This window comes from Ambystoma mexicanum, chromosome 7p, assembly GCF_040938575.1.
Source record: "Ambystoma mexicanum isolate Mex_15411 chromosome 7p, UKY_AmexF1_1, whole genome shotgun sequence".
Taxonomy (NCBI): Eukaryota; Metazoa; Chordata; class Amphibia; order Caudata; family Ambystomatidae; genus Ambystoma; species Ambystoma mexicanum.
The window spans coordinates 881,088-904,410 of NC_090939.1; the positions used below are offsets into that span (position 1 = coordinate 881,088).

The window sequence follows — 23,323 nt, forward strand, 5'->3', positions numbered from 1 at the left end:
CCATGTGTTCGGGGGAAGCTGAGCCCTCATTGCTATGACCAGCGCCCCCGCCGCTTAGGCCCCCAGGAAGCGCTGGTCCAGAGAAGAGCGCAGACCATTCTGGCTTTCCCACAGCTTATTCGGGAGTCCGTCTCCTGTCACTGGTCGCCAAAACACCACCACGCCAAAGGTGGGTTACCGCCCACTGCGGCTCCCCCCTTTCCTACTTAATAATTCCAGGATCTTTGTGCACACATTCCAGTGAAACCGATCCATCCCTGATGCTGACAAATGCACTCCATCCTTCAAATAATACTCCAGGGATTTCAAATTGACCAGGCCATGCCTGATCTGTGGAAAACCTCGCCCTGTGCTAAATTTTGCCATTGACCCATTCAACTTTCTCCTTGACTTCTCCACTGCTGAATGACTCTGAGCGCCCCTCCAATCCTGTCTTGGAATGATCTCAGACCACAAGATCTCGGTCTCGTCCAACTGCGAGGACAAATCCTGCAATGAAAACATCATCTCCCTCATTAACGCCCTCCTCCCTAGACTTATCAAATCATTGCCGCCTAGATGTATAATCGGGACATCCGGCCTTTGCTGCTTACCCAGGAATTTGTTGATGTGATCTTGCAGCTGTGACCATCTCATTCCGGGCACCCTGTGCCACCAAATTCGATACTCGCTGGTGGTCAATTCCTCTCTCTGCCATCCAACTTGTCCTGGCCCTAGACACAAATGAATGCCCCACTACACAGACGGACTGTCGCCTCCTCTGTGCTGCTGTTAGTTGGAAGGAGATGAGAAGGAAGTTGTTTACATTTTCCGGCCTGATGTACCTCCTAAAACACCCAGACTTCCATCCTCCAATTCTCGTTATTGCTTCTGGACCCAGGCCTACCTCTGCTGCTGATGTGGCAGCCCCCATCCTAAAGGAGTGGGTACCAAACACCCCTCCGGTTACCACCATTTTCTCCAAAGCCATGTCCATGACCCTCCTGAATTGGAAAACGACTCCAGGCCGTCCCGTCCCTGTGCAAGAAAGGGGAACACCCCGCACCCGCCTGCTGCCTTCCTTGGAGATAGGCTGTCAAGCCTGCAACTGGACATACTAAGCTCCCCTGGATTTTATATAGTGTGAACGTCCTCACTTTCCCCTTCTGATCGGTCTGGGACCTTCTTAGGTAATTGCCTACTTGTTCTTCCGTCAGATGTACATCCTACAACCTTAAAAACCCAGAGCCCTTTCCTTCTTTATTCTCAGGCCCCAGCTCGCTTACTCTAAAGGCTCCAAGGAAAGCCTGTGCAAAGGCTGCTGTGAACAAAACCCTCTCTTCTCTGCTATGGCCAACCGCCCGCAGGCTTTCAATGAAACTGTGCAGCTTTACAATATCCATGGGCCTCCTTACGTCCGGTTTCCTTTCTGTTTGTCTAGTCCAACCCTTCATTGCCATCAAAACATAGTGTTCCTTGGTGGGGTCCTCCTTGCCCTGGAGTTTACAATAATGCGCTATTGCAGCCAAGTGATAAGACATCCAGGATCTGGTTTTCCCAGACCGCCAGCCCCATCCGACAAAAGCACGCACTGGCGCTCCCCTCTGCCCTTCCAACAACATATCGCCTTGAAAGGCCAAAAACCGCTCCCAGCAACCCCTGTATCTTTCTGGGCTGGGGGAACAGAGCGGTGTGGATTAAGGAACTCCGATCCCCTCCAATCATGCCCCACCACTCTGCCTTGAATGGGGTCATTATCTTGCTCACCTCTGGACAGTTCCCCCGAAACCTTTCCCACTGTAAACGAGAGAGAGAGAGAGGGTCAGCGGCCACGTTTTTTAATCCCGGAATGTGCTGGGCTCTAACATCTGTATTTTGGTGAGTTGTCTCAATAGCTTCAGCACCCTGGAGTTACTGGACATCCCCTGATTTTATGATCTGGACCACTGCCAAGTTATCTGACCAGAGTACCACCTTCTTGTTATGCAAATACTTCCCTATTGTAATGGCTTTCAAGTTATGGGGGAACAGCTCCAGCAACGTGATATCCCTGGTAATCCCTTCCTGATGCCATGCTGACGGCCAGGCCTGGCCGCACCACTTGCTCCCCAAAATGGCCCAGAAACCTGATGAGTGGCCCACTCCTCCCTCCATAGCAAAACTCTGAACTCGTGCAGAAACCCATCCCACATGCCGAGGTCCTCTTTCACCTCGGCCCCCAGCCGCACATGCTATAATGCATGCTGTAAACCCACTGTTTTAAACTCAATTCTTCTAGCGAACACGTTCCCTGCCAGGATGTCCGTTCACGCAAACTTAAGGTTACCTGCCAGTGATTGGAGCTCCCTCAGGGTAGCCTTATTCCTGCCCCTCAAATCCTTGATAATTTCCTTCAGCTTCAACGCCTTGTCCCTAGGCAGCCTGCACTTCCCTGCGACTGAGTCGATCTTGATCCCCAAGAATGTAAGCTTTGTGAGTTAGCCAACTGTTTTACCCTTGGTCAACGGTACCCCAATCCCTCCATCAATTCCTGGAATATGCTCATGAGCGACCCGCTCTCCCTGTCCCCTCTCCCCTCTTTCCTGATGAACACAAAATCGAGGTAGTGCAGTACCCCTCCACCTTGTGCCCTCTGCTTCAGGGCGAACTCCAGAAAGGTACTAAACTTCTCAAAGTAGGCGCATGAAATAGCGCAACCCATTGGTAAGCACTTGTCATAAAAGTACTCCTTGTTCACCTTGAAGCCCAGTAAATGATGGCTCTCCTTGTGGATTGATAATAACCTAAACGCCGACTTGATGCCGGCTTTTCCCATGAGTGTGCCTCTCCCTAATGACCTTACTGGCTCCACTGCATCGTCAAATGATGAATAGTGGACCCTGCACAGCTCTTCGGCAATGACGTCGTTGACCGACGCACCTTCGGGGAAGGAAAGGTGCTGGATTAGGCGGAACTGACCCTCCTCCTTCTTTGGTACCAATCCCAACAGTGACACTACCAAATTTCCAAATGGTGGGGAGGTGAATGGGCCAGCCACCCTCCCCACCTTTCAGACCTGCTCAATGCGGACTTCAAATTGCCAGCTTCCCTGCTTACAATCACACCCCTGTAAGGGATCCTGAACCCCCACATGAAACCTTCCCAGAGCAGGTTTGCATCCACACGGTTGTGATAAACATTTAGAAAAGGAATCAATTTATGCGAAAGTACTGGTGTAGGCAAGTGGGTTTTATGTTTAGCCTTTTCTTTGGGTTTAGCGCCACTCCTCTGCTTCCCCTTGCTGGAAGAAGAGCTTTGGTCACCTGAACTTCTGCCACCTGTGTGCTTAAATCTACATGTTTTACCAAAGGGGCAGTACCCGTCTGCAAATTTCCAGCACAATGCCTGCTCCCCCTGATAACTGAGCCGACTAAAACATCATGGCACTTAATATCCACCCGGCGCGACCCTCGAGGTCCGCAATGCTCCCTTCCAGCTTCCCCTTCCAGTCCTGCCTCCCGCACCCTCCCTCCGGCCCCTATTGGTCCACCCCTCCTTATCCTGGACTTGATCCGGGCAGCGCTCTGCTCGCCAGCCCCTGCGGCTAAAGTCCGAAGGCAAAGGTCGGCTCCTACAATGTCGGCTCCAAGTTGTGTCTGCAGGTGTCAGCAGGGGAAGCCAGTGGCTAGCAATCAACCAGCGGCGACTACCCAGGTAGGTGTGGCCCGAGTGGGGAGTACAGCAATCGCTGTTAAGTTATTTGTTTGGTTAAGTTCCTTTTTATCTCGCTGCGCTTCTCCGGGCCTACTAGCGCTTTACTACTGCATATTGGGCCCCTCTATGATTCACTGTGTGTCTTGGGGGCGCAGAGATCCCTTTTGGTAGGGTCCGGCAGTCTTGTGGCCATGGACACATCTCTTTCCGCGTCCCAAGACTGATGATAGGGCGGCCGCTCCGCTGTAAGATATTCCGTGCTCCCCGCTGCACTGTTAACCTACTTGGTATTGCGCTGGGCGGGGGCTGACTTGCTGGGTCGTTGTGGCGGCCGCCACTGTCGCGATCTGTCGGGCTCAAGCGTTGGGGTTTGTATGGATGCGGGTGTCTCGCCCTCCCTGCCTCATACGGGAGAGGTGTGCAATAGGCCAGCCTGCACTGCTGTCGGTTGTGGGATGGTGTTGGGGCTGCCGTCTGCATTAATTATTTCGATGTTGGGTGGTCGGATCTTCCCCCGCTCGTGGTAGCTTTTGTCCGTCGATGGTGCGTGGGGGTCTCCTGAGCGCTGTTGCGTGTCGGTTGTCAGGAGGCAGAGCAATGCACGGGGAAGCTCCTGTGCAGGCCGCCGTTCATGGCAAGCTTCTACATCCGGGTTCACATGTGCGTTTATTCACCATATTCCATCAACGTGATCCCTCACTGTTGCGATTACTTTATTTCTCCACGTCTAGGCGATTGGAGCGTTGTGAAGGGGTCTAACTTGATGGTTTAAACCGTCTCTGCAGGAGCTCAGTCAACCTGCGGCCATCTTGCTCGGGCTCTCAAGCACCACCCCCCCCCCCCTCCCCAAATGTGCATCTTCAAAATATGCTTTGCACAAGGCCTACTGGTGTAATGTCCTTTCCGTTTGAATGCCATTTGGTTAATCGGGCTAGCTGCACAATGTTTGAAGTGGCGTGGGATTGGGAGCTGATCGCAAAATTTGCCTCCCATAAATTGGGGGAATCTGCACCAAAGGTTTGTCACTTGCTTGAAGGAGTCCTTAAACAAGCTGAACCCAAAGGCTACCCAGCGGAAGCTCTGCTGAAGGCGAAGCAGGGAGCTCTGAATCTCAGTCGGCGGTGCGCCCTCCCCTTGACCCAGCGGGGCCAACTATGTTACAAGCTCTGAGAGTTCTCCCAGAAGACACCTTGCTGCCTTTACTTTATTGCCTTCTGTGAAGAGGCGGGAAAACTGGACGAGTGTTGGCTGGTAACTGGTAGAGCCAGAGGCCTTCTTTTAAAAAAAAGACAACTTAAATTGAATGAACCTTAAGGCCTCTGGGACTCTAAGGGGCCCCCCAGGCTTACCTGACCTGTGCTGCAGGGCCCCCACATGTCTATTGGACGCAAGAGCTACCCAGCACCAGGCCACCTGTGTGGGAGCATTCTATTTCATCATTGGACCTATTACAGCCAAACCGGATGCTCCCTCTCGCTGAACTTGCTTTTTAGAAGCAACATTTAATAAGCATATTGATGGCTCACAGTTCTGTAGGCGCACGCATGTGCATGTTGTCTTTACATGTGAGTGATTACCATGTGAGTGATTACTCCCTTTAGAGTAACTCTTGACTCTGGGACGTGCACCCCACTCTGTCCGGAGGCCCCTGTTAACGCTGAACTCTCCCAGTGGCCCTCAATGGTTATTTCATCAGTGCAGCCTGTGTTCAGTGGACTGAGCCACTTGGAACAAAGTGTGCAATATGTTTGTTCCTGCATCATTACCCTCTTGCTGCTGGAGTACTTGCTCTGAGGCCAGGGACTCTGGTGTCGCCATGCGCCAGTGGACTCATTCCCTCCTCAAGCACTTAACCCTTCATGGGATTCTTGAATCAGATGGGTAATTCACACCAATATCAAGAGAAATCTCATGACACCCCTAGTTGGGGCATGTTGGAGCTGTGACATTCCTGCTCTTGCTGCAAAGTAACAGTGGTATCGCACTTGGCACCTGTGGCTGTCATTGGTGAAGACGTAGACTGGACACTCCTGCTGTGTCTGCTCAGTGAGAGGTGCGGCACCAGTGCCTCTGTGCCAGAAGCTAGGCCTGGCACACCTATCATCACTGCTCCTTGAAGCATGGCACCTGTGCATGTCACTGCTTCTTGAGGCATGACCCCTGCGCCTACTGCTCTTTGAGAGGCGCGGCACAAGTGGCTCTGGCTGTCGCAGAAGTTGGGCCGGGCACACCTACTGTCACTGCTCCTTGAGAGGCACCTGTGCCTGTCACTGCTATTTGAGAGGCATGGCACCTGTGCATGTCACTGCTTCTTGAGACATGGCCCCTGTGCCTACTGCTCCTTGAGAGGCACCTGTGCCTGTCACTGCTCTTTGAGGGGCATGGCACCTGTGCATGTCACTGCTTCTTGAGGCATGGCCCCTGTGCCTATTGCTCTTTGAGAAGCACGGCACAAGTGGCTGTGATTGTTGCAGGATTTGGGCCGGGCACACCTACTCTACTGCTCTTTGAGAGGCATGGCACCTATGCCTCTCACTGCTCATTGAGAGGCACGGCACAAGTGGCTGTGACTGTCGCAGAAGCTAGGCCCCGCTCACCTACTATCACTGCTCCTTGAGAGGTATGGCACCTGTTCCTTCACTGCTGCATCATCTAGGATGGTCCCGGTTACTGGTGTACTAGGTAGTGTGATACTTACTGGTTTTAGTGCTGTAGAAATAATGCATTGCACAATATTGCCTTTGCTGCATACAGGGTGGTGTGCCCTCTACCTATTTTTGCATGAGGGGTGGGGACGGGGGTGACACTTCTGATGGCTTTTCCTAGGTGTAAGTTTGTTTCTCATTGTATGGAGGTTTCCCTAGACCCCATATGTGGAGATCTGTGAAGGGTCCATATCTAATTAGGGCTGTGCACCCCAGATTCCCTGCACTCTGCTTTTGGCAGCCGGGTCAAGCAATCCAGGCCAAGCTCTCTAGACTGTAGTGCGCACAGGTGCAGGCTGAAACAGTGATCACTTGGAATGAAGGGGCAGCCACAAAAGGGTATCGATCAGATACTTTTTCTCTTAAAGGTACATAGGTTCTCTGCGTGGACATGATGGGACGGGGTGAGAGGGTTTGCAGAAGGATTCCTTGGCTTTCAGGCAGAACACTGTTTTTATTGTGGATTGCCAACTAGGAGGTGGTCCTGATACTGGTTAATTCAGGCCTTTTTGAGAAGCACTGTAAAGTGTTCAGGCACTCTGGAAGATCCCTTGCAGCATCTCTGCAAGGGTTGTCGAATGCTCTGATGCCTCACAAGGTGGTCCTTTGGCTGTTTCTGGCTAGCTCTGTTGGAGGCTTGTTTAGGGTTATAGGCTGCAGGGCTTGCGACATTAAAGCCAAATGCTGGGGGACGCAAAGTGCTTCCACCGAAGAGCTAGGATATGTTGTTCATTTGGGTTGAGGCACAGCAGCCCCAGTGATCGAGGGTTGGAGCACTCCAGCAATGAGGAAATAGTTGAGGCAGGGTTTGGTCTTCATCAGTTCAAACATCCTGTTCAGTTGGAGAACGTTAGGCTGTCACTTGCTTGGGCATCTTGGTAACACTGCTGCTGTCTATTCGTGCATGGGCTCTGTGCAGTAACTGGGTCCAGTGTGGCCTCCAGAGGGCACATGTTTTGAGATTTGGTGTGGAGGGTGGTCCCAACAAAACAAGGAAATTGAGCACTATTGTGCTCTCGACCTGGTAGATGGCTCTCAAAGGCTTTCTAGAGATCAGCAAAGGATCTGATTTAATCCCCGGGGATGGATCCTGCCCTTGGAAGCTTTTGTAGGTACCTTGGAACACTGCTGGGGGCTGACAAGCTTCCTCCTGGCCTGCCGTGCTCAATCTGTTGCCGTCTCGAGTTTGGACTTGGACTCATACAACCTCGACTTGTGAAAAGAGCCCTCCCCTGCAGTTGACGCTCTCCAGCTGGAAGAGGGGTCTTGTAGGACCCGCTTATTCGTTTCCACCATGAGGGTCGACGTCTGCTATTTCTTTGCAGTGGGTATTGCTTTTATCTGCCTGCATTGTGTCCTGGGGGCATCCTCTGATGTCCTCATCAACTTGGTGGTCCTTTCTTCGTACCAAGGTAATCCAGCTGTCCGGTCCCAAGAACCTTGCCGGAGAGCCGAAAGTGACCTCTGCACCAGCGACCCCCTGACCCTGTCTTGCAGAACCAAGACACAAGACGCAGGGATGCAGTGATTTTCAGGAACCCCAGAAGGAGTCCCTTAGTAAATCGGGGTTCAGGGGGTGAGTATACCTGTTCCTCCCCCCCACCCCCTTCCTCCATGTGCTAATAGGGTTGCGAAGTACTTGCCCTACCTCTCCCTTGCCTGACCATGATCAGTGGTATTGTGGTCAAGGACCTCCTCTGAGCTTCCCCTAAGGCAATTGGACCGGGAAAGGGTCTGCAAAGATCTTTTCTGGTATGGTTCTTCAACTTACAACTGTCTGTTTGCTTTGCCAACACTTGTTCAGGCTCCTTCAAAGACTCTTAGCCTCCTGAAATAAGGTTGTATTGGGACTGGTGACTCTACAAAGCCACATCTTTTCTTGCCAGATAAGAACTTTTAAAGTGTAGTTTCTTATTTATTAAGGCAATACATCGTGCTTTCAACTCCTTTCATTCTTATAAAGTTATCTAATGTCGTTATTACGTACGTGGTTCATTATTTGTATTTGTATTTATTTTATTTATAAATTGCAGCCAGGCCCAGGGGCATACGGGCACGTAAGTTAGATCTGGTTACAGTTACTCACTTTCCGTTACAGTTAAGATAGTTCTAACTGTGCTCTTAAGTCAAGTGTTGGTGCTCTGTTGCCAGTGTACTCCAAAAGAGAATGTGTATATAATGGTAGTGTATGTTTGGTGCGATGCGTACTTGTGTTTCTTAATTGCTTAGTCTACGGCCTAAATAAATAACTGTATTTTTGTCCATTCTGCCTACAAGTGTATTCGTCTAACTTGTGTTACAAAGTGTGTTCTGCGTGTGCTTCACTAAACACTGCACCACTCTCTCACACTCCAAAGTCTAAGCCTTACTACTCAGTCGCACTACCCAGGTAGCATTGGGCTAGACATTAGTGTCTGTCTCTGTTCACCACAATAGGATGGTGTGATGAATCGCCGCAATGTGTCCGTTCTCCCCAAGGGGGATCCAGCCCAGCCCCTCTGTGAGGCAGCACCCTCCCTAGGCGTCGAGGCAAGTGGGACCTCACCGGGACAGACTCCCCCTTTTTGGGACAAAGACTCCTGTTCCTGTGTAGAATTCCCTAGAGAACATTCCAACAATGCCTCTGCAAACCTAATAAAGATTTATATGAAGAAAATACCAGCATATGTTATTGTCAACAGGAATCTGTGAACATTCCTTTAAATGAAAAATCACCCTTAACTGAGGCAAGGAGGATGACAACCAGAGGAGAACAGAATCCGCTGGAGACGGAGAAAAAGGAACACAACAATGCACCAGGGAAGCCCCACGGCTACGTAATATATGAAAGGGGAGCAGACTGGAGACGAGAGAAAGAAGCCCACGAGTTACGAATTGGCTCATGCTGACACGGAGGAGAGGCTGGACGTGCAGCGTCTGTTGTTGTGAGAAAGCAAAAAGCCGACATAGACTCACTGCATTTTGTAACACAAAGAGGGAGAGAAGCGAAGTAAAATGGGTGGCATCCCAACACCCCAAGAGAGAAAGAGGACTGGCATGACCACAACAAATGCGTGGTGGACCCGAACGCCGATACCACTCTGCAACTGCCAAAGCAAAACGAGTTGGTACCCGAAGTACCAAGGAGTCATCCTATACCACAGCACGACTGGAGAGAGATTTAACGAACACAAGAAGCCAATCTGTCAAAACGAAGAGTCTATCTCGAAACAAATCGGAAACCCGCTAACGTTCTCCTGAATTGTGAAAGAGGGAACTGGAGATCTGGGAGGGGCACGGAGAAGCATTATTTGCATGCTCATATTCGTCCCAGTCAAGATAAAGAGACCAACAAGAATCCATTATGAGAATAATCGTACTCCTCCCAGGGGAAAAGCTTATCGGAGCAATACATAGAAGAGTGAACGAGAATCCGTACTGGAGTCCTCATATTGTCCCAGTCCAGGACAGAAGCTTATCCGAGGAATTCATGGAAGAGTGAATGCGAATCACTGTTGGAATGATATTGATCAGTCAAGTCAAAGGAAGTCTAGTTAAAGAAGAGAGCCCAGATATAAAGGAAAGGTCTGAAGACAAGGTTTGAACAGAAAATAGGCTCAAGGATAAGTTTTGGAGAGAAACCAGAGACTGTGAACTTTATAAAGAGGAAAAGAGTGTGAAAGTACAGGATCATAGCTATTGGATAATTTTACTATGGGAAAAGAGAAGAAAGATTAATTGGAAAGGAATCCAAAAGGAAAACTAAGAAAGTAACAGAAATCCATTACCAAAGAAAGCGGCAATCCTAAAATATTGAACAAACTACAGGAATTGATACAGTTCCCAGAGACTTTTTGAAGATAAAGTATTGAACTGATGTTTGCAAAATGCAAAACAAAACAACTCCTGTCTTTAGTGATTAAGTTAGTGGTAGGGTCAGAAAGGGTTAGTTCAGACGGACAGATTCTGTTAAGACGTTCACTGTCGACTAATGAACACTTCAGTTTTGTTAGGTAGGGACGCCTCCTAGCATAGGGAAAGATATAGGCGTTTACATTTTGTTTAAATAAATACTTCAGTGAAATGGATTATCTGAGTCTGCGTCCTTGTTCTGAACCACCACAGTGGCCTCTCAGAATCTGTGTACCGGGCTGATTTTGACTATCTGTCTTAACTGCGCCGTATTCTGCGGGTCATGGTGCTAAGAGGTGGAATGGGAGCTAGTACAAATCAATAATTCCACCTCACGAGCAACTGTCTACAGAGCTGCGCTCACTGGTTCGTGTGCCAGGCTTGCCCTATTTCCTGCTTGGTGCTCATCATGAAAGGTCGGTCATTCCTCTTCTCAGTGTTGAGTGTGGGAGGAGTCACTCCCGCTTGGTACTGGATATGAAAGTTATGTCACTCCTCTTCTCTGTGTTGTGTGTGTGGGAGAAGTGAGTCCCGCTTGGTGCTGGATATGAAAGGTTGGTCACTCCTCAGTGTTGCGTATGGGATGAGTGACTCTTGATCATGTTTATGGAAGTCGTGGAGCTCTTGAGTTCAGTCCTGTGGAGAGTTCAGAGACTGAGTTGATGTTGGCTGCGCTGCTCTTCAATACACAGCAGCAGCAGCTTGGTGTTCTGCAGGGGAAATGGCAGTGTATCTAAGAGCAGAGCTCTCCGGCACCGGCGCAGTAGGGTACTGCTGTTCTGTATAATTATGACTTTCTCGTGATGGCTGATGAGTGGATATGGTGCTGTGACTGATCATTCTTTTTTCTGTCCTTCCAGCTCTATGCCGCCACTGAAGCTGTGCTGATTGCATTGGTTGGTGCGACTCCTCGATTCCAGTGGGACCGTACCGGGCTCCTCCTTAATCAAAGTGTTGGCAATCAGTCAATGAGTGCCGATCAAGCCTTCCAGGACTGGTACAGAACTGCCAATGATAGTGAACGACAGCATCATATACTGTTTGATAACGACTTCACTTCCATCTCCACCGAGGTAAGAATGGGACAGGGGAGATCACCTTGACACTGTCTGCATCCATAATAGGCATTTCTATGCAGAACTATCCCCTGATGCTGTTTGCTGTCCTTGATAATAAGGATTTTTGTGCATTAGCAATTTGAGTTGACACTGGTATTTCTCCGTGCCATTCATAGAAATTGTTCTTCATGTGAGCATGCAGAGTGTGACCCTGCGCAGAGTCCTTGGCAGCAAGAGTTTGGCCGTTGAGTAAACCAAGGTCACCCTATAGTGTCCTTAATAGCGATTGCCACATATCGGTATGCAGGAGTAGCAGTACTGGTACTATTTCGTGTTCATAAAAGAAAGCCGTATTTGAGTCCTAATACCAAGTACTCCTAATAGAACAATTGAAGCCTCTGCACAGACCAAGGGCCTTGCTCCTGACTTGCTCTGTGATATACCACATACTTGACTGCACAGACAGGTCATCCTAAAACTGCCTGAATAGCCTAAATGGAAGGTTACTGTATCTACAAGTAACTCCTGGAGTCCTAGTTTTAATACAAAGGTTGCAGATACATTGGCCATAGGTTAGGAAGGTTCTTCTGACTCGCTGTTTCCTTTTACATAGCTAGATGCTACAGGCTATCTGTAAACTTCCTTACTGCACCTGGTGGTTTCAGCCGGTGTGCGATCAACGCTAAGCTCTCAGGAATTGTGAGAGGTAAACAAGGAAATCTGTTAGTACAAGATTGCTTTGTGTATAAGAATGTTTGCTGTATAAACTTCATACTCCATAAAACCTATGTGTGAATGTACATACAGAAACCCTTAAGTAATTTGGCTTTTAAAATCTTGTTTTCTATAGTGCAAACCTAGTTGGGAACACACTACTCTGTGCAAGGAGAGGGCCGGCCTTGTACCCCCATTTTTATTTTATTCAATTTGTAGTGCACTTTCCGCCAAAAGCAATATTACAAAATGTCAGAAAACAGTACAATTAACTGATAATGTGAAACGGGTCAAAACAGAAGGAGGGGGAAAGCCACAGAGTCCCTAAGTTGTTAAAAGGGACAGAAGAGCTTTCAGGTTAAATTGAAAAATGCAAAGAGAAGAAGAGCGGAGAAGAATTCCAGGAGAGCAAAAGATCAGAAATGTGAAGAAGCGCAAGGGGTGTGGGGGTTTAGGAATAGTAGGAAGGACACGATTCTTTGATCGGAGAGTCTGAGAAGAATAGAATCAGACTAGCGAGGAAAGGTAAGGAGCCAAGCTGCGAGTGCAGTTGAGCACAATTGAAAGAAAATGGTAGAGAAGGTGCGATTCGAAGGGAAGCAGTGAAATGGACAGTAAAGACGATGTAATAGAGGAGCAAAAAGGTAATGAAAAGACGAACCGAAGAATTGTAAACAGATCGAAGTGGAAGATGATGTGTGGCCGGGAGGTCAAGAAGAAGAGAAGAGCAGTAGTCGATATGAGAAAAGACTAGACCGAACAGATGATGTTTGGTAGCATGAAGTGAGAGGTAAGGGTGAGCACTATGTATGTTAAAAAAGGGCAGTCAGTCGCAAGCAATCTAAGAGATTTGCAGTTTAAAGGAAAGCAAAGGACCAAAGATAACCCCCAAATTGCATGCAGAAGAGAAAAAGGTTGGAGGAAGGAGTAAAAAAATGCAGTAGGATGAGTAGACGGAATAGTTGAAGCCTAAAAAAACAGAACCTAAGTCTTGGAAGGATTGGAAGGATTGAGGTATAGAAAATGAGAAGACATACAGTTTTGGGCAGCAGAAAGGCAAGGTAATACAGTAGAATGCAAGATAGAACCGAAAGAAGACAAAGAGAGAGATTTGTGTATCATCTGCGTGCAAATAGAAGAAAAGATTAAATGAAAAAATAAGCAGTGTAGAGCGAGAGAGAGAAAAGGAGAGGGCCAGATACAGAACCTTGAGGGTCACCGTAGAGAAGAGGAAAGTGAGGAAGAGGAGTGTCCAGCCCAAGTTAAAAAATAGGACCGCAGAGAAAGATGTGAGTGAAACAATTCAAGAGACCCGGTAATACTCAAAGAAGAAAAGGACGACATAAGAAAAGTGTGATCAACAGTATTGAATGTCGCAGATAGATTGAGAAGAATAAGTATAGAGGATAGCTTAGAGTGGCAAGCAGACAAAGGAGGGTTGGAGACATGCAAAATAGCAGTCTCCGTAGAATGAGGAGGACGGAATCCAGATTGGAGAGGTGGTAGAACAGAATTAAGATTTAGGAAACTAGCAACTTCAGTTTATGCAGCACTCTCAAGAATTTGCAACAGAATGCTTGTAGTGTTTTCAAATATGCATTCAGTACATGACCAGAGCCAATGTATAACATTGAGTTTTCATAAAAGAAGAATACATTGACGTAGGTCCTACATTGTGGGTCTGCGGGACGAGGGAGCCCTCTTTTGTCAACCTCAGCTGGATCAGTTAAAATGGATGCGAAGAGGAAGATTGAAGCTGGATATCTGAGCCAGGGACCCTCCCCGCTAAATCCATTGATTCCTTAGTCGTAACTGAGGGGAATCACATATGGACCTTTAGCATTCTGTGGCTGAGGATATAATTGCGCCCTCTTCTGTAGGAACTTCTGTTAAAAAGTGTAATTTTTGTAATTTGGATCAACCCTGATTGGAGGTGCATTTAAAGCTGGCTCACTTACCCACCGTACAATACTTAAAGGGAAGGCAGTGATTAGAAATTGCAATGGCAGTCCACAAGATTACGATCCTAACTTTAGAAGTCCAACCCCAAGTTGACTGGGTCCCTGTTCCCCGAGTAAACAAAGTTCCAAGTAGGTTTGGGAGCTGGGGTAAAACTTGGGTGGAGTGTCTTGTGGATGGGAAAACAGAACGGTAAGGGTCTATTCCAGTGGATAAAACGGACCCCATTTTTCAGTGCTTTCGTGAGTAAGCAATGGCAAAGCCAAACTAATGTAAACTTTTTCAAAGTTAGGAACACTTTAAAAAAGGGAGATAGGGGGTCAGGTAAGTACCTCTGCAACTTGCATCCCATCCCTCTACTCCAGTTTCTCTTGGGACTTGGCAGTTCTTCAGAGTGTCCTCCGAGGTCATATTTCATGCCGTTTCTTCTGGTCCTCTGTTTCTAGGAGTTGCAGGTTCTAGTGAATTCCCAGTCAGCCACAGATGCTGATGCAACGTGTTCCAGTGGAAGAATGCAGCCTGCTTTGGTGCAGGCCTCCTCTCAGCACACGACTGGCGCTGGTCATCGATGCACAGTTAAAGCAGGGGACATAGTTGTCGTGGCTCTGGTAAGACAAGCTGGTGGTCTCCAGTTCTGAGCTGAATGGCGACACCTACAGCACAGTAGGCCACACTTGTAACTTGTCAGCACCTAAAAAGGCTCAGGAACACCTCCAAAGGCTTTGGATCACAGCACACCAGGCAGACGCCTGGAATGGATGTTCCCTCCACTCCCAGGGTCGAAGCTCCACTGAAGGACTTCTAAAGATAGACAGGGCTCTACCAGGACATTTGCAGAAGTTGGTTGCCAGGCCTTCTTCGCATGGGTCCACAATCTCTTCACTCATCTTCAGCAACACACGATACTTGGCTCCTTGCAGTATTTATTTATATATTTATTTATATAGCGCAGAAACACAGGCCTGTGGGCCTATTAGTGCAAATATGACGCACACAACAAAAAACTGAAATCCGAAGTAGGCCAGTGGTGCACAGAACAAAGGCATTTTTAGTCTGCGTTTAAACTTGGAGAGGGACTGATGCAGTCTCAGGTCGGGGAGAAGTGCATTCCAACTCTTGGGAGCAGCATAGACGAAAGAACCTTGAGCCACAGCATCAAGCTTGGCCCGGTGAGCTTGCAGGAGGCCCAAATTACTGGACCTTAGCGTCTTTCGTGCCGGCAACCTTGAGACGAATGGAGAGAGAGTCTAAGCTGGCTCCATACAGGCATTTGTGCGTGATGCAGAGGAGACGGAAGGACCCTCTGCTGGCTACAGGGATTCAGTGCCATGCTCTCCTGGCCTCTGAGATGTGATCCTTCCTGCACAGGCCTTCCGCAACAATAGCATTATTTTGGATGATCTGGAGGCGCATGATTTCTCCCATGCTTGCGTATTGTAGCAGGCTACAGCCATAATCCCGTTTGGCTCCGGTAATCACCCTAGCAATAATAGCACAATTTTTGCAAGACAAAGTACTCGGCTGTGTAAGCAGTTTTAGGTAGTAAGAAGTGGACAAGACCAGGAAGCTTACATGGGCCTTCATGCTAAGTTCCTGGTCGATCACCATGGCCAGTGTCTTCACTTTAGGGAGAGTGTAGAGAAGACCCTCAACGCTCACACCAGAGAAAATGCAACCCCTAAGGGTAAAAGGCCCAGCACACCTCTTGCAAGGAGAACGTTTTATTTCCACAAAAATAGAAAATGCAGCAGCAAAGCACTCTGCTGCCATGGAACGTTCTGCCAAACTCAGTACGAGCAACACTTCATGAAGGCACACAGCCTCATCCGTGATGTAAATGACATATTGTACTAATCCAAATGGCTGGTTGGTCAAGACCCTATACATAGGATACCTGCTCCATAAGGGATGCCAGGCCACCCTTCTGTACATCTTTCTTTCACATGGGCTCCTCCTTGCGCATCATACCGGTCCGATAGCACAGCAAGTAGAGCACCTGCCTTGACATCTGTGCAGAACCTGCTGACGCAGGTTTGAATCCCGGCAGGTCCAAACTAAGCTTTCATCCTTCCGAGGTCGTTAAATGAGCACCACACACCGTGGGTAATAATAACCAGCGCTCGGATGCCCGAGGGTTCATAGCGCTATATAAATGCTAAATTATTATTATTATTATTATCAGGCACGAAGCTGCAACTAATGTGAAGAAAAACAATACATGCTGTAGATGTGCACCTGGTACTGCAGACATGGGCTGAGAGGATACTTCAAGGTCATTGCTTCTGACAAACTACAGCTGAATTCCAGACACGTCGGCGTCCATCCAAAGCTCCCCACCCTTGTTTTAGCTATGTTGGTTTATCCCTGCCTGCACCTTGCAGCACAAATCGCACAAAGGCAACTGATCCCTGTTTTTAGATCTTTTTTGATTGATTGGGGGTTCAACAGTTTTATGGAAGGTGTCTGGGACTGACTGGTACCTTGGAATTCTGGGGGTCTTAGGACGGAGGCCTCTGAGTACTATTACTTAAAGGTGGGACGTGTAAAATCGGACGCTTGTGCCCTCCTTCTTGTGGGATCGCTTTTCGCAGAGAGCTCTCAACCTCTTTGTGCCCTTGCAGGGCGCATTCCTTCTGGGATACGAATGCTGGCAACATGAGACAATAATGGCTCTATGAATCTGTGGCCCTGGTCTTTCTCACCAGTGCCCACGCTACAATACATTCCCCATTTTCACATGGATACACACATTTCCATGTGCTTGTGGCTCGAGCCGCAACCCTGGCTTGTTGGGTCTTGCCTCTCTCTGAGTTAGCACTCACTCCTGCCTCCCCTCAGGTTTCTGGTGCCTGCACTAGAGGTAACACAGGTTGGCCGCAACTCCCGCGGGGGAAAGGGTGTGTTTAGGGTCCACGGATTGAATAGGTAGGGGTGTGTGGGGTAACTGGAAAGAGGGTTAGGTTATGGATGGGTAGGGGTGTGAAGACTGGAGGGGGTGGTATCTGTACTCCTGCTGTCTATATGGCAGAGTGGAAGCACAGAGTACACCAGCCAAGATTCCCTATTCGGTAGCAATGGGCGAGCAATCAAGGCTTAAGCTCTCAGGAGGTTATGCAGGCTGGTTCTTAAGTACCCAAGCATCCACAAAGGAATGTCCACACACTGTTAGTGATAACACAGTTCTTTGTATAAATAAGGTTCAAGGTTATATACTGATGCTAACAAACCGGGGGCGAGCTCTTCACCGGAGGTTTAGAACTTATTCCTTGATTTCCCCCCCCCCAACCCCCACGCTAACCTTTTACAAACAAAAGGTGGTAGCGGTACTAACTTGCAGGGCAGAGGCACTTCTGGCCCTCCGCTGGGAAGTATGGGGAGTGTGTGAAGCTTACTTCTGGAGTAAGATACTCAAATTGCCAAATTCTCTACCAGTGGCTATTCTAAGGCATGCATTACAGCTCCAGTCACTTGCCTCAATAGTAATGTGGAAAACACTTTCCCTCTACCGGAAATGTGTTTTAGAACCACCATGTGCATCATTTGAAATTCTATTGAACCCTGGGCCTGTAAAGGAGGATAAAATCCTACAACAATGGATGTATAAATGCAAAGATTTTCTTGAGACTCAGAACATCACGATTGAACTTTTAAAAAACGAATCCAATCAAGGTAAAAAGAAACCTCCAGGAAAAAGATCAGGAATTAAAAAGTAACATCATATGGGAACGGAAATCCCTGAGTAATTTACCTCCATATTTGAAGGAATTCCCATTGCCCTATTAGAGATCTGCTGATGCGGTGAAGACTTAACATCTTGCCCTCAAGAGAAGTACAAGTAATCAGAAAACAGATCTTGAGGAAAGATGCGTACTGTCGCTTCTGTAACAACCCCGATTCTCTGGAGACTATTAGGCATGGGATGTTAAATTGTACATATTTGAAGGCGCAAAGATTGAAGATTATGGGGGACTACGTGGTTAAACTTGATTCAAGACCGAGGAAGAATATTGGGAGAGATTATTGTCAGTGGATTAAGTTGGGCGGACCATTGACACCCTCACATTTGTAGAATCCTTGGAAATGGACAATCTGGCTCGAGGACTGCCAATAAAGGATGTGATGACTTGGGTCTGGAAACTCTGAAATATTAATGAACTAAAAGAAGATGGTTTAACAATTGAGATTTAAATAAGGACTAAGAACTTGGAATATGTTAAAGGTTGAAAATGTGTTTAACTAATAAAACATTTAAATATATATACACAATCGCACGTTTTGTGCTCAGGTTAATGTACAATGGCAAATATACAGTTTCTATGTGGTACCACAATTATACTTTGATTCCTTTTAAAATGCATTAACTGTACGCTGTTCAAAGGTCATACAAATCAGTTAATAAAGTGAACCAACAATAGACATAGGAGGAAAGCAGGTTGGTTGAAACAACAGGCAGAATACTTGCCCCGTTACCTAGACACAGTTCTGTGTGAGGATCCCCCCCACCTGGGCAACCTGTACATAAAGATATAATACAAGCCCAGTCCATATGTTGTTTCTATGAGTTTTATTTCCTTCAAAATTGTTCTACCACCCCAGTGTACCTGGAATAGCAGTGTTCTTTGAGGAGGCGTCAATGGATCCTTCTTGAGTGACCCCCTTTTAAGCCAGGAGCCACGGATAGTCGATAGTCCTCGAAGAAGGTGAACCTTGGCGTAGAGAGTTGATGAAAAGGTTCGATGGCGTTGAGGTTCGATGGCGTCAAGGCAGCAGCTTCTGTCCTGGCGTTGCTCGTCAATGATGTCGTGGACGTCCTGCAGAAGTAGAGAGGTGTGGTCCCCCTTCACAATGGTAAGTTGCCGCTGAGAGTCTATGAAGAACTTTGGCCCAGCAAGGGAGTCGAGTCGTCCGGCATCTCTGCGGTCTTTAGTTGTAACCCACCGGCGGATGTTCCTCGGTGCATCAGCGGACTCGACTTGGATTCAAAGTGTCTTAATCAGGTGGAGTGTTGCGGCTCCAGTCGTCGGTGGCACGGTGTGAATCGGTCACCGCTTCTGGGCAACACAGTTTTGACTGGCCTCCAGCGGTTATTACAAACCTGCAAACCCTGGTCGACAACGGTGGACAGAATGTCCGGTGCTTCTCTTCGTTCTCCTCGGCGGTCCCCGTCTCCGGTCGGCAGCCTTTCGAGGATCTGACTTCCAGGGAGCTTTGGCGAAGATTAGTGGTGCTTGATGGTCCCTCGTAGCTCAGCAAGGGGTCTCCTAACCAGGCCCTCTCTCGGATCAGTCCTCGATAAACTCGACAGCTTTCGGATCTGGTCGAAGCAAATGCAGCAACAAGTAGTTGTCTTCCAGCTGGGGTTCAAGGTTAAGTATCAACTTCAGCTTCTTAATGAATTTTAGCAGCGAGAGGCCCCCAGATATACTGTTCTGTCTCTCATTCATTCTTCTGGGTCACACTCGGGCAACCAATCACTCAGAAGGGCATTGTCAGGCAGTGAATCATGCTCAAAGTGCATTCAGGCCATTCTCCTCCCTCCAGGCACTCACAACAAGGAATGTTTATTGGGACAAGTACCCAGCCATTCAACACTACACACTGCATTCATACCAGTTTCGGGCAGAGCTGTCTCATTCATTGTATTTCATACCAGACAACAGACACCCATAACAAGAAGTGCTTATTGGTCACACACCCCATTCACCCAGGTCCCACCCACAGGGTGTACCCACAATATACAGTCACTGGGAAGGCTCCAGCCAGTCTGGCCTGGACTTCCCCACAGTACTATATATGGAGCTTACACCGAACAGCCAATCAGGGGGAAGGGACAGAGACCGGGCTTACCTGGACTTTGGGGGGAAAAACAAGGTAACGGGCAATATAAAGCAAAAGGCCACCGGGGCCATCTTGTTCCTATCCGGAATCAACTGATTCCAATTGCAGGGCTTGGGTATCCCCAAAATGGAGGCTACTCGGAGCACCATGTTGCTCCTCCTTGACCTGTCGGCAGCCTTTGACCTGGTGGATCACGCAGTCCTTGTGTAAACATCTGGCATCGACTACCCACTTCTCGAGCAAAGCTATAGCCTGGGTCCAGTCATTGCTGGACAATAGAACAATGAGAGGTTTCTCCACATCGGCATCAGCGGACCCTATCAAAACAACATGTAGTGTTCCCCAAGGTTTTTGCATCTCGCCAACTATGTATAACATATTTACCAAGCCCCTATTTGACAAATTGGACAGACTGGGTGTCACCTACATGAACCATGCAGACACCCAGATCCTCATTCCCCTTTCGGGCAACTTTGTCTCTGATACGGCCTTGGTAAATTAAATATATGATATGATAGGTTATTTATAACGCGCTTAATACCCAGAGGTTTCTAAGCACGGACCCGGGGATCTAACCTGTGTTGCTTGGTGTCCTCTGAGTTATCCTCCCAGGATAAACAAAATATATCTCCTCATTCAGGCATGGATGGCAACCCATGGCCTCTGCCTGAATGACGACAAAACAGAGATCCTGCTCCTTGGCTCTGCTGCCACCCTAAAAAAACGTAATCCTAATTACTCTGCGTTCAACATTGATTGCAACAAAATCACAGTAGCCAAGTGAAAATACTGGGTTTTTACCTTGATTCCTCCTTAACCCTGAGGAAACTGGTACATTCTCTAGCATCATCCACCGCCTACACCTGCAAACTTCTTGGGGCATGCCAAGCTTTCTTCACAAGCTAATTGCATTATCCTCGACCAATGCCTTAATGCTCCCTAAACTAGACTATTGCAATGCCTTGTACTCTGGAGCTAACAAGTACATCACCGACAAAATTAGTTTATTGCCATCTGCTTGCCACAAACCTCACTCCTTCCAAGTTTAGGTATGGCCTCTGCACTCACTGCACGCTTTTGGGGTTTTGAGCACATGCAGCTGGTCAGGATCCATTACTTCTAGCCGCACTCGTCATGCCTGGAAAGGTCTTCGCAGTCTGCATAATGTCAGTGGGAGTAAACATTGAACTTCCACAGTTTCCTGTAGCATTAATACCTTTGGGGATCCCGACGCATGTGGAATGGAGGAACACAACGGCTCTTGTTAACTTTTAGTTTTCCCCACTGAGGTCATGTTTGCATACCAGTTGTGCAACATCCAGAGGTAAGCAATATCTTCTACAGCATCTAACCCAAGTCCTTGGTATTGATCTATTTAGCCCTTCACGTTTCGACCCATGAAAATGTGAAACAGCCGGAAAGAAAGTGTCATTTACAGTTCTGTTAGAAAACACATTAGGAAATAATGATAACATGAGCAAATTTGCAAAATTCCCCATAAATTGCTGGGTAAGAAGTGTATCATTAGTGGATGTATTATGCTGTGTATCGTGGGCTGTGGTATTGTTCATTTCAGTTGCTTCATCTAAAAGGGATACGTTTACAAATGCACTACAACAATCATTAATTAAGGAACCATTTGTTGTATTCACATTACTACTTATCCCCCTTTTTATATGCCCACCCCATATAAATCTACACCCTAAATAAATGCCTAGTCCAAACATAAAAATAGCAAATACACCAGCTGTATAGTGCAGCACCCATGTATATTTAGACAAATACACTGTACTAAGGAGTATTTGTAAAAACACATTTTTCTCTTCTTGTGAATGGAATTGTTAGACCTCTGTGCATCCATTTTCATGATAAGAGTGAAAGACAAGAGAGAACGTAACGGTGAGAGAGAGGGGGAGATATTGAAGGGTGCAAAACAATGCATAGCAGCATTTATGTATTTGCAGAGGTAGGTTTGTTGCAGAACCTTTAAAAAAAAAAATGAAAACAGGACACACACTTACACACACACACACTTACACACACACACACTTACACACACACACACTTACACACACACACACACACACTTACCACAAGAAGAGTAGCACAGATGACCTTAAAGGGGCTGTTATATCTAGGCTCGCTTCACCGGCGGATGAAGTTCTACACAGTCGCCAGGGAAAAGCTGAAGGGGAGGCGACGTAGGTTAAGAATCTGATGCAACGCTGGCAGTTCCTTCAATCCTCAGCAGTGCGATCTGTTGAGGGATAAATTGTATGGCTCTGGTAAGGCACATACATAGCTGTGAAATTTGTCCCCTAAAATAGACACAACACTGTGAGCATCAGATTGGAGATAGGGGTGTGTGCATGCAGCACTGTGTTACCACTTTGTGGGGCGATAAATGGCGGCATACGCATAATGAACAAAGCAAGGGGCAAGCCGTGCACCCAATATTCCTTTAGGTGGTGCAAAGCTTGGATAATTTACTCTTGAAGACCATTGTTCCACTCTACAATCCCATTGGCCTGGGGTGGTAAATTGCATATCTGATGCTTGATGCCCAATAATGCTGTAATTTCCTTAAAGCTCATTGAAGTGCATGCTGTTATCAGACCTTATACGTTGCACACACCCCATCAAGGAAAAACCTCTGACTAAAAATCTGCCTGCACATTTTGCATCTGGATGTGCACAAGGACCAGCCTCCACCCATAGTGAGAAAAGAAACACAACTACTATAAGGTAGCAAGACCTTTAGCATCTTTCGCCCATGTCCGCGTAATCAATATGTACCGCGGATAGTACATAGAGGGAGACCTGTGCCGCAAGTCTGACATGTGGTACAATTGATAACCATTTTAGTTATTTCCTCCTGCAGATTAGGGACAAACCAGTCCTCCGGTATATCTGCAGCGATGTGTTGCTTGGCTATATGGGAAGGGTGATCCAGCTGGTCAAATGCGACGAGCAGCAACCTGTGCAGCATAACTACTTTTCCTGATGTTTCTTGCTGCCCCATTAAATCCGTGGATGACTGTTTGCATCCTCTTTTCACCCACAACTCTTTCTCCTGCAGTGCTGAATCCTATAGCTCAATTAGTTGCGCAATCGGCAAGGAATTATAAGAGTCTGGCAACTGTTCTTTGCTTCGTGCCACTACTGGGTACTCTGAGCTGTTTGGTACTGGTAGATATGCCACTAGCTTTGCCACGGCAGCATTTCCGAGTTTAACTCGTCTGTGTTGTTAGTATGGGTGGTGCATTTCGCCATCACAGAGGGCTGTGGACATGTCATCAATATGTTTATCCAACAATGCTGTATAGGGGACCTGTCAGCCCTCCTAAACACAGTGATGCGGCACCCTTGGGACGCTAGCAGCGCCCAAATAAGTGCAATGAGTTCTGCTGCTTGGGCTAAATAGTGCATGGGTAGTCTCTTTTGCACCATCACCTCCTAGACCCCTTCTACTATGCATACCACAAC

At 47.6% G+C, this 23,323-nt stretch overlaps 1 protein-coding gene across 2 annotated transcripts in view; it reads left to right on the forward strand.

Annotated features, from left to right (window-relative positions):
- SLC22A15 (solute carrier family 22 member 15) overlaps window positions 1-23,323 on the forward strand; it is a 398,229-nt gene that overhangs the window by 63,850 nt on the left and 311,056 nt on the right. For both annotated transcript variants that reach the window (XM_069635638.1, XM_069635639.1), the window contains exon 2: window positions 11,129-11,341. In XM_069635638.1, coding sequence (XP_069491739.1) covers window positions 11,129-11,341 — 213 coding nt within the window. The remainder of the gene's footprint in view (window positions 1-11,128; window positions 11,342-23,323) is intronic.